The sequence below is a fragment of the Gadus chalcogrammus genome, chromosome 4, assembly GCF_026213295.1.
Source record: "Gadus chalcogrammus isolate NIFS_2021 chromosome 4, NIFS_Gcha_1.0, whole genome shotgun sequence".
In the NCBI taxonomy this organism is placed as follows: domain Eukaryota; kingdom Metazoa; phylum Chordata; class Actinopteri; order Gadiformes; family Gadidae; genus Gadus; species Gadus chalcogrammus.
The window spans coordinates 637,055-655,658 of NC_079415.1; the positions used below are offsets into that span (position 1 = coordinate 637,055).

Sequence of the window (18,604 nt, forward strand, 5' to 3'; positions counted from 1 at the left end):
GATCACCCAGACAGATTTGACTCCCTGTACCAGGTGTTGGGTAGAGAGGCTCTGACTGGCCGCTGTTACTGGGAGGTAGAGTGGGAAGGAGAGGTTAGGATAGGAGTGACATACAGAGGAATCACAAGGAGAGGAAGGGGTGATGACAGCGGGCTTGGAGGGAACAACAAGTCCTGGAGTCTTTCTTGTTCTGGTGGTTATTACTCTGCCTGGTACAACGGTAGACAGACAGCCCTCCCTCTCCCCCCCGCTGGCTCCACCAGAGTAGGAGTGTATCTGGACCGGCCTGCTGGCTCTCTGTCCTTCTACAGAGTGTCCCCAGGTGGAGGAGGGTCCTCAGACACACTGACAAACCTCCACACCTTCTGCTCCTCCTTCACCCAGGAGGACCTCCTCCCGGGGGTGAGGGTGGGGGGGGGGGAGTGGAGGAGGACCCCAGGGGGGAGGTGGGGGGCCTCAGCGTCTCTGTGTCGGTTGTAGAAAAACAAAAGGACCTCCTCCCTCAGCGCCTGCACGCCTGTAAATACACACACACACACACACACACACACACACACACACACACACACACACACACACACACACACACACACACACACACACACACACACACACACACTGTCACAAACTGGCTCAGCGTATGTGACAAGGAGGGGAGACAGTCAGGTTGAAAGTAATAAATGATAAGGTTTATTACTTAACTTAAACAATCATATCTACCAATAGCATGAGGTGTGGAGAGTAGTGGCATCAGTGGTGAATGTAGTGCATGGATGAGTGAGACGTGTGTGCGGCTGTTGAGTGTAAAAGGAAGCCAACAAAAAGAACCAAGAACCTGTAGCAGCGTGGAGCCTAGGAGAGAGAGAGACAATGAGACCAGGCTGGCTTATATCACCCTGGGTAGAGGCCTAGCCAGGTGTGAGCAACTTGCCCTAACGACCCCTCCCTTTCAGCCAACTCCTGCAGGAAGTAAGCAGCTGCCGAAAGGGAGGGGTCGTAACAACACACACACACACACACACACACACACCAAGGGTGCTGAGGGGGGGGGTCGGAGGGGCCTCAGTGTCTGCCTGCCCGCCCGCCCGCCCGCCTCCCTCCCTGCCTCCCTCCCTCCCCCCCGAGTCTGAGGGGAGTCTCTGTGTCAGGCTGAGGGGGGGTGACGGCTCCCGGACGGGGCTGAGGGTCCGGCTCCCGGACTATAATGACACATCATCACACATGCAAACACACACATGAGGGGGCGGATGGGGGGAAGGTGTGGGGGGGTGAGGGTGAGGGAGGGGGGTGAGGGTGAGGGAGGGGGGTGAGGGTGGGGGAGGGGGGTGAGGGTGTGCATACGTTACACACACATGCGCCCGCGAATGTGTGTGAGCTGCTCTGGCCTGATCAGGATGGGAGGGGGGGTACAGACTAGGGCTGTCACTTTTTCCAAAAATGAAATTCGAACGAATTTCGAATGTCCATAATTAATTCGAATACATTCGAATACATTCGACCCTTTTTATTTCTTGTGGAAATCACGTATACCTACTGAATTCATAACAGCACAGGATAAAAACACATCTTTGATAACACATTTGTAAACACAACAAGAGGAAGCTCCGACACACAAGTGCGGCTGTCTTTTACGCATTAACAATAACTGCTCGGAGCGCGATATGCGGAGCGCATGTCGTCCATGGCACACACAGCCTATATAAACGAATAATCTGTGAGGCCGACCTCCAACACGGCATCTTTTTATTCCTTACGGAAAGAAAATTACAAGTAGTCTCGCAGCTCTCCGTTACCGCTGCAGCTGCTCTGTCAGCCGTGCTGTATAAGTCCCCAAACAGGCTGCCCATCGCGCCCAGCGCAGCAGCGGACTTTTCTCCCTGTCGTGTGCGATCAGTGTCGGTCTCCGTTTCAATGAGCTCGTGTGAGAGGCTTTCAGTCACGAGATGTTTCTGTGCAGGGGAAAGGTGGACTAACCGGGAGAAGCGGGGATCCAGGAGGGCCGCTTTATTGAGGAGAAGCCACTCGCCGCTCTCTTCTTTATAGCGCATTTTTACAGTTCGAATGGAGAATTACACTTCGAATTCGAACTTTTCACCCCACCTTCGAACGAATATTCGAACTTCGAATAAAAAGTGACAGCCCTAGTACAGACTGATGTACATGTGTGGGATGGCTCAGCGGGCTGGGTGGGTCTATGTTGTCTCAGATAGTCCAGATGGCACTGCCATTGGTCCTTTCTGTTATCATGCTCTATGTGGTCATCAAGTTATCTCCCTGTGTGTTTCACCAGATCTTGTTGCCCCCCCTCAGGGTAGCTGTGTTGGAGAGCCCCACCCCCCCGTCGTAAGGTCTGGGGCCCCAAACTTCTCCCCGTTTCTACGGCTAAGCCTTCCTCTGGGCCCTTTAGTGTTGTTCAGACCAACAGAACCACTTTACTGCTGGGGACAGTGAGAGCTGTCAGAGGAAGGTGGAGCTCCACTGCCCAGCAGAGGGCGCTGTCTGGACACTCCATTTCCTTTATTTTACAATTTAAATCTGTTTTGGTTTAATAATGAGTTACCTAATGAGTTTTTTATTTTTTAATCAGCCTACACCTGGATTACTTGTGGATGATGAGTATACTTTTTTATGTTTGCTATTGCCTTTTATGCTTCATTTTGTTGATTTAGATAATTGTTAATTGTTTACCAGTAGATACACTGAATTCTCATTTAAAGGGTGATCTTTAAACTACGTTTAATATGATCAAGAGGGAGGAATATAGAATGTTGGTGTGTTTTAGTGTCTCTCTGTGTTCACATCTCTTAGTCTAGGAACAGGCCAGAGCCTCTCCTACTGTACGAGGTGTTGTTTCCAACATTCTGTCATTTGTGATGTCCCAACAAGGACGAACCGACCCTGTGGTCTGGGACATAGCCAGGGCCATATACCTTATCAAGGGAGACTGTTATTTTGTTACTCACTCTTTCTTTCCTATAATACTGGCCCCAACCCTTTGGTTCGGTGAGAAGAGGGATGGACAGCCAAGGAGCACGTCTGGAGACTGCTCCTCACCTCCTACACTGAGACTATCCCACCTCTGTTTCACCTCACTTATGTTCTTATTTTTATTTTTAGTTGGCCTACAAAAAGCTTTTTTTTGCAGTCAGTTCAGCTGAACATTTTACTGTACAGTAACAAATAAGTTACCTTTTAGTACTTGTGCAATTATTTCATCATTAAATCCCCTGAAAGAACATTTTCTTACTGTCATGTTTTTCATTTCATTTATCAGTGCAATTACTGTCCTGTGAGTTTTGCCAAAATAGGTTACATTGGTGTATTTTCAGAAGTCCAACAATGTTGCAGTATCAACTATAGGAGTACAGTACGACTCTGTGGGATTGTGAGTTTAGCCCATTGGAGCTCATTAGATTGACAAATATGCATCCTATCGAGATACAATTGTGTCAATGCAATATTTATGTGATATATTCACAGTATTGTATTAAAATATGGCAGCAATATTTATACTGTTTGTACCACCTAATTGCAACTTTAAAAAAGGAAGCTTTTTCGAAACAATTGTATACATATAAATAATTATGTAACATGGCCTCATAAAGTCAAAACATAGGTAAACAGTATTTTGATGTCAGTATTTTAAATGTATCACACAAGTGTTTAATTGTTGCTCTCTGAGAGATATTCAAATGTTCATGTGTTACCATGGCGCCGCAGCGAGTGGCAGCCCGATACAGCAGCTCCCGACCCCCTTTTCCTATTTCCTTTTTATTTAAAAAATTGTTATCTAGATATACTTTTTAGAACTTCAACTCTAGGCTTTGTTAATACGTAGGTTTAATTCTTGAGATAAATTATAAATCAATAGGGCTCTTAAACGGTTGTGCAACAACAACAATGTGCAACAATGTGACGATCACCGCGACCACCGCGACCACCAAACAACAACAACACAGGGCCGACGAGCTCCTCCAGCACCGGGATCGACCAGTGGTGTGCCCGAAGGGGATCCCGAGGGAGTTGAAGTTAAGGCGGCGTGGGACCAGAGCAGGAGGTGAGGAACAAGAAGTCGGAGAGGAGGTGGAGATACAAGCCCCGTCTTCCCTCGGTCGTCATGGGGAATGTACGCTCACTGCCCAACAAGACGGACAAACTATCAGCCCTTATTACCTGACAGCGCAAGTACCGGGAGTGCAGTGTGTTGTGCCTGACGGAGACATGGCTGAACGGGAAGATACCGGATTGCTCTGTGGAACTAGCCGGCTTCACGCTAGTTCGGGCGGACAGAGACAAACAGAGCGGTAAGAAGTCGGGTGGTGGACTGGCCGTCTTTGTTCACTCCAAACGGTGCAACCCTGGACATGTTACTACGAAGGAAGTCACGTGCTCGCCTGATGTTGAGCTGTTGGCTGTGGGACTGAGACCTTACTATCTGCCCCGTGAGTTCTCGGCTGTCATTATTGTTGTTGTTTACACTCCACCATCAGCTGTTGCGGGGCGGGCTTGTGACGTCATTCACTCCACCGTCGCAGACCTGCAAACTCGGCATCCCAACGCTCTCATTATAGTGAATGGAGACTTCAACCATGTTAACATCTCAAAGACACTGACTGACTTCACTCAGTATGTGACCTGCAGCACCAGAGGGGACAAGACATTGGACTTACTGTATGCCAATGTTAAGGAGGCATACAGTGCAACAGCTCTCCCCCCCCTGGGCAAATCAGACCACTGCTTGATGCAACTGTCTCCTATATACAAACCTCTTGTGAGGAGACAGCCAATCACCACCAGGACTGTACAGCAGTGGTCTGTGGAGGCTGAGGAGGCTCTGATGGAGTGCTACAGGACAACAGACTGGGAGATGTTTCAGGAAGACTACGGCGACGATATTGAGGGTCTCACTCAATGCGTCACAGACTATATAAAGTTCTGTGAGGAGAGTGTTGTCCCCACCAAGAAGGTTCGCTGCTTCCCCAACTGCAAACCCTGGATCAACAGGGACATCAAAGTCCTGTTGAACCGGAAGAGGAGAGCCTTCATGGCAGGAGACAATAAGGACACACAGAGGGAAATACAGAGAGAGCTGAGGAGGGAACTGAGGAGGGCTAAAGACTGCTACAAGAACAGAATAGAGGGGAAGCTGCAGAAGAACAACCCCCGAGAGGTGTGGGCGGGGTTGAGAACCATCACTGGCATGAAAAATGCTGGAGGATCACAGGAAGGGACAAAGGAACGGGCCGACGAGCTAAACCTGTTTTTTAACAGATTTGACTCACCAACTGGGGCCAGACCAACACCCCCCTCCCCCTCCTGCACTACTCATCTCTCTGCTATACCACAAGACCCGGGGATGGCAGCTTTTGCACCTCCCCTCCCAGCACCACCCTCTCTCTCTCTCCCTTTCCACAATTCTAAGGTGGCTGGACCAATGTCAAGCCCAGGGATCAGTCATTCCCTCATCACACCCCCAACTATCCCAGTGACCCCAGCAACAACAAACCCCATCATCAACACCAGCTACGTGAGACGGCAGCTCACCAGGATCAGGACATACAAGGCCAGAGGACCGGACGACATCAGCCCGAGGGTGCTCAAGATTTGTGCAGAGCAGCTGGCAGGAGTGTTCACGCATCTTTTCGGCCTCTCCCTCAGGTTGAAAAAGGTGCCAACACTCTGGAAGACATCCTGCGTAGTCCCTGTCCCGAAGAAGGGACGACCCAGCGCTCCAAAAGACTTCAGACCTGTGGCTCTAACGTCACACGTCATGAAAATCTTCGAGAGGATGGTCCTGGAGCACCTCAGGCCCTTGGTGCGTGACTGCCTGGACCCACTGCAGTTTGCGTACCAGACCGACATCGGCGTGGAGGACGCCATCATCTGCCTGCTTCACAGAGCTTACACACACTTGGAGAGGCCGCAGAGCATGGTTAGGATCATGTTCTTCGACTTCTCCAGTGCTTTCGACACCGTCCAGCCAGTCCGGTTGGTGGAGAAGCTCCAAGTGATGAAGGTGGATCCTGACATGGTGGCATGGATTTCAAACTACCTCACGGACAGGCCGCAGTATGTCAGGCTGCGACACTGCTTGTCAGACGTGGTGACCAGCAACACCGGCACACCCCAGGGAACTGTACTTTCACCGTTTTTGTTCTCCCTCTACACCTCGGATTTCTGCTACAACTCCCGAGCATGCCATCTGCAGAAGTTCTCTGATGATTCCTCCATTGTTGGATGCATCATAGACAATAGGGAGGAAGAGTATAGGGAACTAGTTGAGAACTTTGTGGGATGGTGTGACGGGAACCACCTTCAGCTCAACACCGGGAAAACCAAGGAGCTGGTGGTGGACTTCCGGCGCAGAAAGAGCACCCCAATACCTGTTTCCATAAACGGGGAGGAGGTGGAGATGGTGGACACCTACAAGTTCCTTGGGGTGCACCTGAACAATAAATTAGACTGGTCAGACAACACTGAGGCCCTCTACAGGAAGGGACAGAGTAGGCTGTTCTTCCTGAGGAGGCTCAGGTCTTTCAAGGTGTGCACTAGGCTACTACAGATGTTCTACCAGTCTGTGGTAGCCAGTGCCACCTTCTTTGCTGTAGTGTGCTGGGGAGGAGGCATCGGGAGCGGTGGTGCCAGCAAGATGAATAAGCTGGTGAGGAAGGCGAGCTCTGTGGTGGGGATGAAGCTGGACTGTGTGGAGGCTGTGACAGAGAGGAGGATGAGGGGGAAGCTGCAGGCGATCATGGACAATCCCTCTCACCCTCTCTACGCTGAGCTGAGGCAACTCAGGAGCACATTCAGCCACAGACTCTCTCAGCCACGTGCCTCAAAGCGCTTGGGGGGCTCTTTCATCCCATCAGCTATCAGACTTTATAACACCTCAACCCCCCGCTCCCAACGTCCCCAAAGCCCCAACAGCTGCTTTATCCAGACCTGTTTAAGGTCTAAACCGCACACCTAAGGACTGCACCTATTGTTAACCTTGTTATTTGTTATTTATTTACTAAATTTTTCGATTACTTCAGGGTCCCTGCACATTTGGCACATTTGGCACATTTATATTTATATTTATACTTATATTTATATTATACCTCATATTTCATCGTACTTATTTATTTACTTAACACACAGGTCACCTACAAACCGAGAGTTACATGTATATAGTATGTTTGTTTTATCTTAACTTTATCTTATTAAAATAGTTTTGTACTATAATTTTATTTTCAATTAGTAAATGTATTGTATATATACTGTTTTTTCGCTCTTCTCTTTTCCCACTGTACTGCTGGTCACCTGTGAATTTCTCCCAAGGGGGATTAATAAAGGACTATCTTATCTTATCTTAAATGATCGTTGTGTTTCTCATTTTGGTGGAAAAAATCTGTTTTGAGAAGAGAGAACATGGTTTTGAGTGCAGTGTTTCGTTTTGAAAGAGATTTTGACAAAATGGTTTTGACAAAATGGTAAACTCGTTTCAGATTTGTCCTTAGTGTTTTGAGAAATTGAGCTATAGTTTCAGAAAACGTGTTTAAACAATTGAGGAAAACTGTAATAAAAGCTTACTGCTGGTTCAGAACACCTCTGATAGACTCCTAGGGCCCTATTCTAACGGTCTGAAACGCAAGTGAGAAGCGCACAACGGAAGTAGCTTTGTGGGCGGGGCTCTGCCGCTGTTGCTATTATAACGGCGGATAAATTACTCTTGCGCCCTGAAGTAGCCTAATTACCCGTAGGTGTGGTTTGGGCGTAACGTGCAGTAAACCAACGAGAGTGCCATCTCCCATCCCCTTTAAGAGCCATGAGCACATTTGAACCTGATGAGTTGATATTTTGACAGCGCGTTTACAATCTCCGATGAGACAGATGCATGACCATATGAATTTCAAACTTCAAATGGCTCAGTTTATGGCCGAATAATATGCCCTAATTCACACATGGAATGGCTTTTTACTCTACAACTTCCGAAATACTGAGTCGTCATGTAAATTGCTGTAAAGAAACCTAACACACGATGATGATGATATGCGGTCCCGTGGCCGTAGCTGTGGGTCTATTTAACGATATGCGGCAATACATTAACACACGTCGTTTCTTACCAGTATTGTATACATTATCGTTATTGACTTGTGTTCCTAATATGTATGTGTTCCCCCGTTAATGTACATTGCCATGGACTTTATTATGCGTTACATGTTTAGTTTGCGTGTGTTAACAGATGGATGCACTCTTGCATTCTTTTTAACACTCACTCGCAGTTAAACATTGTTTTCTCACAAGGAAATACTCATCAATCCTAAAAGTTATGGGCTTTTACACGATGTCTGTGTCAAGAAAATGTGTATGTTCGGGTGTTTGCAGGTGCATTGATTTAAATACAACTTATTACCGCTGTATCAGCTGTTCTTTCCCAAATAATTTAACCAACATTATCATTTACCCTAAAACGAGATTTTGTTTTGGAAGGCTGGGATATAGCCTACTTTGCTCAAGTTTATCAATATTATTATTATTTTCACGCATGGCATAGCCTACTACAGTGTTCATTCATGCAGCCCCTATGGAAAAAAAAATGCATTTCTGACCTGCCATGGTAGGGGAAAGCCGGGTCGATTGAAACACGGGACGATTGAAACACAGCGATTTCCTCGAAAACCACGCAAGGCAGTCACGCCAAATTTCGTGTAATGACGTCCCACCATTCAAATGTTATCCCCCAAACCTGTTTTCGAGAGCGCTAACTAAAATCCTTCCTGCGGTAGTTTTTTTGTAATAAATAGTTGTGTTTTTTGTTTCATTCCATAATAATATGACTATACAACAGATGAATTAGTACTTAAACCTGTGTTAAAGTGTGCAAAGTGTGCAACTTCAAAATGAGTTTTGAAGTTTAGAGGTAAAAAAGGTTTAAGTGTCAGTAGTCGCTGTCGGGACGATTGAAACACTTGTTTCAAAACGCAACAGGAGTCATGTTATCCGGTTGACGTGGTAGTTTTTGTTTAAAATAAATAAAAGGATGTTCAACTGTGTATCCCTAAACATGACTTAGGACAGGGAAATAAGTAAATTTAATTCAAATTTAGTCGTCCAAAAGAAGAAAGGTGAGTTTTAACGAAATGTGCATCTTGACAATTACGCACAATTACGCACGGGCCAAAAACATATTTTAACCTATTTATATTATGCAGAATTATGTGAAATTTTAGCAATGACGAGTACACTACTATTTTGTCCGGTATATTGCATAAAAACAAGAGTAAGTTCAATAGTTTATTTTTAAAAGATGCTGTTTCATTCGTCCCGCATGTGTGTTTCAAACGTCCCGACTAGGCGGGGCGTTTGAAACAGATAACTTACTTTCAAAGTTAAAAAACAGCTAGATCGTCCAACATATGTATTAAATTACACTTGTAACTAAGATAACACACATGTGAGTTGTTGATCACATGTTGAAATTATTTGTATACGTAACGTCATCTTTGAAAAAGACGTTTAACTGAAAAGGGTTTCAATCGACCCGGCTCTCCCCTACGTCAAAATATTATCTTTCGTCTCCGTGCGTGCCCTGTGTCTCGCTAGCAGGGAAAAAAACGATTTTCAGTACACCCGTGAATCTGAAATCAAACGTGTGGCAGTCCTTTGGGTCTGGCCTCTGACAAATGCTTTGCTATTTTCTTATTTGTGTAGGACAGCGATCAACTCTATAAATAAACAAATAAATAGACATGTAGTTCTAAATGTATAAATTCGTCCATTTTTTCCCCATGCCATAGATAAATAAATATCAAAACCTAAGATTCGATGGTCCCTATACCATATATATATTTGAAAGTAGACAATGTCTCTTTTATGGAAGGCTTATTTTAATTAATAGAAAATGTATGTTTTTAACGAATATTAACTATTATTACTGCTACTATTAACTATTAATTAGAGGGGGTCACCTCTACCTGCTCTGACACTGGAGGAGGTCCCTTCTACCAGGACCCGGTCTCTCTCTCTCTCTCTCTCTCTCTCTCTCTCTCTCTCTCTCTCTCTCTCTCTCTCTCTCTCTCTCTCTCTCTCATCCTCCTCCCAGCTGAAGCAGGATGAATGGGCCCCTGCCTTTGGCCCCGCCTCCATCGCATCCCCCTGGGGCGCCACGGTAACGGGGGCGCGTCACTTCCTGTTCGCCTTCAACGTGAACCAATCAGCACCAAGCAGCAGGTGGACTGCCCCGGGCTGGACCTCAGGGAGCTGGGGAGACCCCCCAGGACCTAACCCCCCCAGGACCACCATGGAACTAACCCCCCCCTCCTCATCTGGACCGCATTTTGCACTCTCACTCACTCACCTACACAGACACCCTACCTCACACTCACTCACCTACACACACACCCTACCTCACACTCACCTACACACACACCCTACCTCACACTCACCTACACACACACCCTACCTCACTCTCACCTACACACACACCCTACCTCACACTCACCTACACACACACCCTACCTCACACTCTTCTTAATAGACCTTGAGTATCCTGAAAGGTGCTATACAAAATATTTTTTTATTATTATTATTAATAATGTCAGTCATTTTGATTCCTCTATACAGTGATTAAGGACTTCAATATAGCTAGTGAAGGAATATTAGTATCGGGGGAGGGGGGGGGCGTTATATCATCAATGAATTGGTGAATAAAGTTCTCCACTTGCAGAGCGTGAAGGGAAGGAACGCGTCCCCACCATACTGTTGTCAACAAAACCGTCTCTAAACGTATAAATTGAGAATTTTCTAGGTAAACCCTATTTTTAATTCAGCCGAATTAACTGCCGCATGGAGGCAACAAAACAAGTGTTTGTTGTCTGTGACCGTAGGTGAACTCGTCGGTCTGGTTCGTCCGCCCTACCCGAGTCACATGCCTCGGCGGCTTTATGAGGTTAGAGTCTGTGAGACAAGCCGTTTTTAACTGCCAGTGTTAACTCAATATTAAATACCAACCATAATAGCACCTGTTATATTGGCACACATTGAGAGGGTTGTTTTATAAAGAATGTGGTGAAAATATCAGCCACAGTCAAAATCAAGTCAAATGTAATTGTATAGCTCTTAATCACAGTTAGGCACAAATCACCACGAAATAATCAACATATATTGTTTTCCCGGACTCTCTGTGTCCTGTCTTTTAAAGGTTGAACGTATTCTAATGCTGGAAAGAAGAGAACAAACAGCGAATATGAGGTAGCCTAGACAGTTCCTGAATGTGCCCACATTCAGGTTAAAACGTCAGGGAATTCTCTGTCCGTGGGGGCGAAGCCAGGTGTTAGGGGAGGAGCCAGGTGTTAGGGTTGGGAGAGGAGAGGACCTGTTGTTCAGGAAACGAAACTTAAGGTTCGTAGAAACCAAAGACAACCGACGTGGAAGCAGTTCTCTCTTTCAGGAGAAAAATGAAACGCAATTGGTCTGACAGACTGAAAACACAACAAGGTGAGTAAATCAGCACAAGATAAGGAATTGATGGAATTAGAAATATATAATTGCTCAATACATAAACCTTGTCGTCTGTGTCTAGGAATGGCCTCTGCTAACACTTCCTGGTCTGAGGAGAACTTTTCATGTTCCATCTGTCTGGATGTGTTCATCAGTCCAGTTACCACACCATGTGGACACAACTTCTGCAGAACCTGTATTAAAAAGTTCTGGGATGAACAAGTCCAGTACAAATGTCCGGTTTGCAACAAGCTTTTCGGCACAAAACCTGATCTACAGGTCAATACCTTCTTATCAGAGCTGGCTGCTCAGTTTAGAACAACCGTACAAGTAAAAGAGAAGCCTTTTGTTGAACCAGCAGAAGTTCCCTGTGACGTCTGTACTGGGACCCAGCTGAAGGCCGTGAAGTCCTGCCTAGTGTGTCTTATCTCTTACTGCCAAACCCACCTAGAGCCACATCAGAGAGTCGCTGGCCTGAAGAAACATCGGCTGGTCGAGCCTATGGACCGGTTTGAAGACAAGATGTGTAAGAAACACGACCGACTTCTGGAGCTCTTCTGCCAGACTGAACAGGCGTGTGTGTGTCTGTTGTGCACAGTGACAGACCACAAGTCCCATCCTGTTGTACCTCTAAAGGAGGAATATGAAGTGAAGACGGCCCAGCTGGGGAAGATAGAGGCTGAAGTTCCGCAGAAGATCCAGGAGAGAAAACAAAAGATTAAGGAGATCAAAGATAAAGTGGAACTGAGCAACAAAGACGCAGACAGAAAGATAGCCCATGGTGGGCAGGTCTTCACTGCTCTGATAGGCTGTGTTGAAAAGGGCCGGGATGAATTCAACCAAACGGTTAAAGAGAAACTGAACTCCACAGTGAAACAAGCTGAAGACCTCATCAAAGAGCTGGAGCAGGAAATAAAAGATCTGACCAATAGAAGCTCAGAGGTGAAGCAGCTCTCACAGACTGAAGACCACCTCCACTTCCTCCAGGCCTTCAGATCCCTGAAAGATCCTCCACCCACCAGGGACTGGACGACGGTGGAGGTTCGTCCTCCGTCATACGCAGGGACCTTGAGGAGATCCCTGGATCAGCTGGAGGAGACACTGAACATGGGGATGAAGAAGCTGCGTGATGCTGAACTGAAGAGGGTCCAGCAGTATGAAGTAGATGTGACTCTGGATCCTGATACAGCTAATCCCAAGCTCATCCTGTCTGAGGATGGGAAACAAGTACATGATGGAGGTGTGTGGAAGAGACTCCCAGACAACCCTGAGAGATTTACACAGAAAATGTATGTTCTCACAAGGCAGAGCTTCTCCTCAGGTAGATTTTACTTTGAGGTCCAGGTTAAAGAAAAGACTGGATGGTTTGTAGGAGTGGCCAGAGAGTCCATCGACAGAAAAGGTCTGACAGAGCGGACCACTGGGAATGGCTACTGGACTCTTTACTACAACAAGGATGGGTTGGTATTTAGTGATAAACCTGCTGTCCGTCTCCCTCTGAGAGCTGAGCTCCAGAAGGTGGGGGTGTTGGTTCATTATGATGAGGGTCTGGTCTCCTTCTATGATGTGGAAGCCAGGGTTCATATCTACTCTGCTACTGGCTGCAGCTTCACTGAGCCTCTCTATCCAATCCTCTGCCCATGTGTTAATTATGAAGGTAACAACTCTGCCCCCCTCATCATCTCACCTGTCGATCAAACAGACTAGGACCTTGGTTTGGTAATACAACATACAAACAACCAAAACAACTCATTGTATATCCTGAATGATAATCTCTACTATGTGATATCTGAGAGAACTGCATTAATGTCATACTGCTGTCATTTAACGAGCTTAAGTACTTTGAGAATCGAACCCCAGTTGTTGAATACAACCCTTTATAAAGGGCAAGATTACACTTTTGTCTATTTTTTCCAGATTTTTTTTATATGGTTAACGCTATTGTTAACAGTTGCAGTTATGAAGAACATCCTTAGAGCATTCATTTGTATACATAATAATTGTATTAACATTTCTATTGGTTTTAACTTCTGGATAATGAATGACAAAACAATACAATTGTCTTACTTTTCAAATTCTAATAGAAGGAAAAATAATGAATTTGTAGTCCTACATTATCATTGTAATAGATAATTTAAGTGAAATAGATACATTCCAGTCTAATAGTGCTCAGTAGAAATGCTGTCTGTGTAATACAAAAGATACATTTGTTTGTCGCCTAAAACAGTAATTTTCATCATTTGAGATCGATGGAACGTTTAAAATCGTTAAATAAACAAAGCTCACAGTGACTACATGTAAAGATTCCCCCCATGTCTGTGAGTAATGTGACTTTGTCTTGTCGTCTCTCCTCTCTCCATCCTGCTCTTTCCTAACTCTGCCCTCCTCTGTAGCTAATCTAGGATTGTGTTTATCATTGTCTTGCATTACATTAATTACTTATGGTCTAAATCATTCACAAAGTGTGTCATTAGTCTCCTTTTAGAAATATTATAATTATTATTATTATTATAATTTGCTGTTGCCTTTTATGCTTCATTTTGTTGATTTAGATAATTGTTCATTTTTTTTACCAGTAGATACACTGAATTCTCATTTAAAGGGTGATCTTTAAGCTATGTTTAATATGATCAAGAGGGAGGAATGTAGAATGTTGGTGTGTTTTAGTGTCTCTCTGTGTTCACATCTCTTAGTCTAGGAACAGGCCAGTGCCTCTCCTACTGTACGAGGTGTTATTTCCAACATTCTGTCATTTGTGATGTCCCGACAAGGACGAACCAACCCTGTTGTCTGGGACATAGCCAGGGCCGTATACCTTATCAAGGGAGACTGTTATTTTGTTATTCACGCTTTCTTTCCTATAATACTGGCCCCAACCCTTTGGTTCGGTGAGAAGAGGGATGGACAGCCAAGGAGCACGTCTGGAGACTGCTCCTCACCTCCTACACTGAGACTATCCCACCTAAGTCTGTACCTGTGCTGTATTACATCCTCCAATAAACCTTCTATTCAACCCTCGGATCCAACCTGGCAAGTTGCTTTGATTTCCACTTCAAGAATTACTACTACGAGGAGAAATACACAACGCAGAGTCTTTACTCTGCGTAACTTATCACCGCTGTATCAGCTGTTCTTTCCCAAATAATTTAACCAACGTTATCATTTACCCTAAATGTGATTTTGTTTTGGAAGGTTGGGATATAACCTGCTTTGCTCGAGTTTATCGTTGTTATTAATATTTTCATGCATGGTATAGCCTACTACAGTGTTCATTCATGCAGCCCCTATGGAAAACATGTTGCAGCTCCGACCTGCCGTGGTACGTCCAAATAGCAGCACCAACTGCGCTGTCCGCCGGAACACGCCTCTGCTCTACGCCGACACGCCTCTCGCAAGTTTAGTGGCGTAGGTTTTCTGCGGGGGAACATCGGCTCACCCTGGAGTCTCTCTCTCTCTCTCTCTCTCTCCGTCTCTCTCTCTCTCTCTCCGTCTCCGTCTCTCTCTCTCTCTCTCTCTCTCTCTCTCTCCCTCCGTCTCTCTCTCTCTCTCTCTCTCTCTCTCTCTCTCTCTCTCTCTCTCTCTCTCTCTCCGTCTCTCTCTCTCTCTCTCTCTCTCTCTCTCTCTCTCTCTCTCTCTCTCTCTCTCCGTCTCCGTCTCTCTCTCCGTCTCCGTCTCCGTCTCTCTCCGTCTCCGTCTCTCTCTCTCTCTCTCCTGGCTGCAAGCTGCTCAGGGCCACACCCCCACCCTCCTCCTTGACCCGCCTCGCTCCTTCTCATTTGCATTATAGCTACAGACACCAAAACAGCGCATTTGGGGGAAGCTCAATGTGCGACTGGCTCGGAGTGGCTGTAACTCTGCACCACGGCTGAATTTCGGGAACGTCTTTGAATACTGTGTTAGTGGCCCACTAATACCTATATTAAAGAATACATAAAATAGCATGTCATGGCACCTTTAATGAGGCATAATTGTAATCAACAACTCGATGGATCCAAATGAATGTTCTTGTTTGTTCAGCCGATGATTTCTCGTTTTATTAGTGAATAATGCTTCCATAATTGCCTTAAGAATAATAATATATTAATCAGAAATTATAAATAAAACAACAAATGTTTTTCCGATATTATTCCCGGACCTCCTCCCTGGGTTTTGGTTGGGGGGGGGGGGGGTGCCTCAGTGTCTCTGTGTCGGTTGTAGAAAGAAACCACAGACAGATGGCCAGACACACACTCTGCCTCTTTCTCTCTCCCTCTCTCTCTCTCTCTCTCCCCCCCTCCCCCTCCCCCTCCCTCTCCCCCCCTCCCCCTCCCTCTCTCTCCCCCCCGTCTCCCTCCCCCCCTGTCTCCCTATCTCCCTCCAGTTTTAGATTGGAGGACTATGATATCATTATTTTTGTCATAATCCTAACAAGGAACCTGATTTAAAGCAGATTTTATGTTTTATTCATAATAACCAAGGGGTGGTGAATCCACCACGGTGCAGTTCACCTTCTGGCCAACAGGATTAGGGTGAGGTAGTCAGAGGTGTGTGTGTGTGTGTGTGTGTGTGTGTGTGTGTGTGTGTGTGTGTGTGTGTGTGTGTGTGTGTGTGTGTCAGTGGCGGCTGGTGGTTTTTAAAGTGAGGGAGGAAGGACTGCGCGCTTGGTTGCCATTGGCCTGCTTGCACTGTTGGTGTATGGTGGCATAAGAATGTGAGTTGTTTCAGGGTGTTTTGGTGAACTACAAAATAGCAGGGAGGGAGTTATGTGAACAAAATGTATACAAAGCCACCAGTGGCATCACTGTAATTTGAGAAGGAAAGGATGCAAAGCATATTAGTCAAATCAGGCCTACTATTGATTTGTAAAAGTAAATCAAAAAATCTGGGCCTATCATTGGGCCTATTTTTGCCCTCACTGACTGAAGTTATTTAGCTATGTTTAATTTCAGTTACAATTGCTTGTAATGCTACCAGTAAGTCATGCATACCTAGCAAACCATGTAGCACTCACAACACTGACGTTGCCATTACTTCTGGTGACCTTGATTTTGGGAAGTGGTCTACCTCTTTCTTTGGTCGCTAACTTAGCACTGTAACTGAATGAATGGAATGCTTTTTGTAATAAGACGTTAACAATGTCCTCCGTTTCCAATGTTTCCATTGTGCATTTAGGATCTCGCTATCGCAGATTTCACTTGCTCTGCGTCTCTCAGATTGAGCACCGTGGCAATGCAGACCGGGTTTGCGTTGCCAGATTGGGCAGATTTCCCGCCCAATGATAATCTTTCCAGCCTAACATGGTTAAAAGTAGCCCAATTGGGTGGGAAATCGGACCAATCTGGCAACACTGCTCAACATCCAGGGATCCTGCTTATTGGTTCATAGCGCAGACGGATAGATTTTTGCGCGAATCAGACCCCTTAAGGTCCCACCCACTCAGAGGAGGATTTTCCTCCTCTCTCCCATTGAAACCCATGTTATCCACCGGCCGCCAGTACTTTCGGGGAAATGAATGGGAGTCAACGGAGGCGAACGGAGGCCGTTCCTCCCTGAAGTAATTGGCGATAGGCGATAGGGGGTGCTAATGTCCCTTTACCCAGGGAAACTAACATTATATATTCAAAGGCAATAAAGTAGTCATATTTAAGGGCATTAATTCATTACAATAGTCTGGGCAATCTACATTTTTTATTCTCAACAATGTTAGGGAGGATCTTCCTCCCTCTCCTCAATGGAGAAGCCTCCACTGGTGTGTGTGTGTGTGTGTGTGTGTGTGTGTGTGTGTGTGTGTGTGTGTGTGTGGGGGTTGGGTTGGGTTGGGTTAGGGCTGAGGTGTGTGTGTGTGCGTTTAAATACCCACATCCACTTGACTCTTGAGCCTGAGGGCAGCGGTTACAGATGAACAACAACTGGTGGCTGAGAAACCTGAGGAGGAGCCCCTGAGGGAGACGCCTCCCCCTGACCACTGCTGACCAGCCGGCTGTCGCCCTGAGGGAGACGCCTCCCCCTGACCGCTGCTGACCAGCCGGCTGTCGCCCTGAGGGAGACGCCTCCCCCTGACCGCTGCTGACCAGCCGGCCGTCGCCCTGTGGGAGACGCCTCCCCCTGACCGCTGCTGACCAGCCGGCTGTCGCCCTGAGGGAGACGCCTCCCCCTGACCGCTGCTGACCAGCCGGCTGTCGCCCTGAGGGAGACGCCTCCCCCTGACCGCTGCTGACCAGCCGGCTGTCGCCCTGAGGGAGACGCCTCCCCCTGACCGCTGCTGACCAGCCGGCTGTCGCCCTGAGGGAGACGCCTCCCCCTGACCGCTGCTGACCAGCCGGCCGTCGCCTTGCGTGGTCGACTCCGCCGTCGGTGTGTGAATGTGTGTATCGACCGTTGTACGTTGTTTTGGATAAAAGCGCCGGCAAAATGCCCTAAATGTAAATGTAAATGTCATGAAACGTGAAAGTGATCCACTGTCTTTGCATTGTTCATGTAGGCTACAACAACCAAATGTAAACCGTATCTAAAAACACTGATATGTTTACGTTAAAAAGGTAACTTGGCCCTGATAAGCCCCAGTTGATCCGATCAGCCATGATCAACCGGTCAGTCACTTGTGGGGAGACGTCACTTGTCACTTGTGTTCATCGCTACGTCAGAGGGAGCACAGGGACATCTTCAGAGAGAGGCTAGCCTGCTGATAGCACTAGCGTCTTTGGGTCTCTACCACCTAGTGACAAAGTAGAACCAAATTGATAAACATAAAAAAAGTAGGTCGCCCACAGATGGTAGCCATGATTCTGTTTATAGTCGTCTAATCCGTTGACCAACTCTTTCAACGACCTTCTGGACGTGACTGTCACTGAACCTTGGTGAACAGGAATTGGTGAACTGTTGATAGCAAACATTAGTGGCGCCTGGTTAGCCAGCGGACAGAGATTCATCAGTGATAGATCAGCTGCAAAGGGGCTGAATGAAGCCGGGTTCTCATGTCTCTGCATGTGACTCCGAGTCGTCCATGTCTAACAGCGTGTTGTGTTGCCGGATGTTCAGCTGACCTATTGACCTTTTCAAAGGGACCACGGCCCTTGCCATTCCTTTATCTTTTTTAAGGAGCAGTGATTTCATAACCCATTCATACGTTCTGGTGCAGCAGTTA

At 46.5% G+C, this 18,604-nt stretch overlaps 1 protein-coding gene across 1 annotated transcript; it reads left to right on the top strand.

Annotated features, from left to right (window-relative positions):
* The first annotated feature begins 11,332 nt into the window (after positions 1–11,332).
* Positions 11,333–14,814, top strand: LOC130381850 (probable E3 ubiquitin-protein ligase TRIML1). Its single transcript, XM_056589666.1, has one exon. It carries the CDS (start codon positions 11,509–11,511, stop codon positions 13,186–13,188), a length of 1,680 nt encoding a protein of 559 aa, XP_056445641.1. The 5' UTR covers positions 11,333–11,508; the 3' UTR covers positions 13,189–14,814.
* Positions 14,815–18,604: the final 3,790 nt, after the last annotated feature.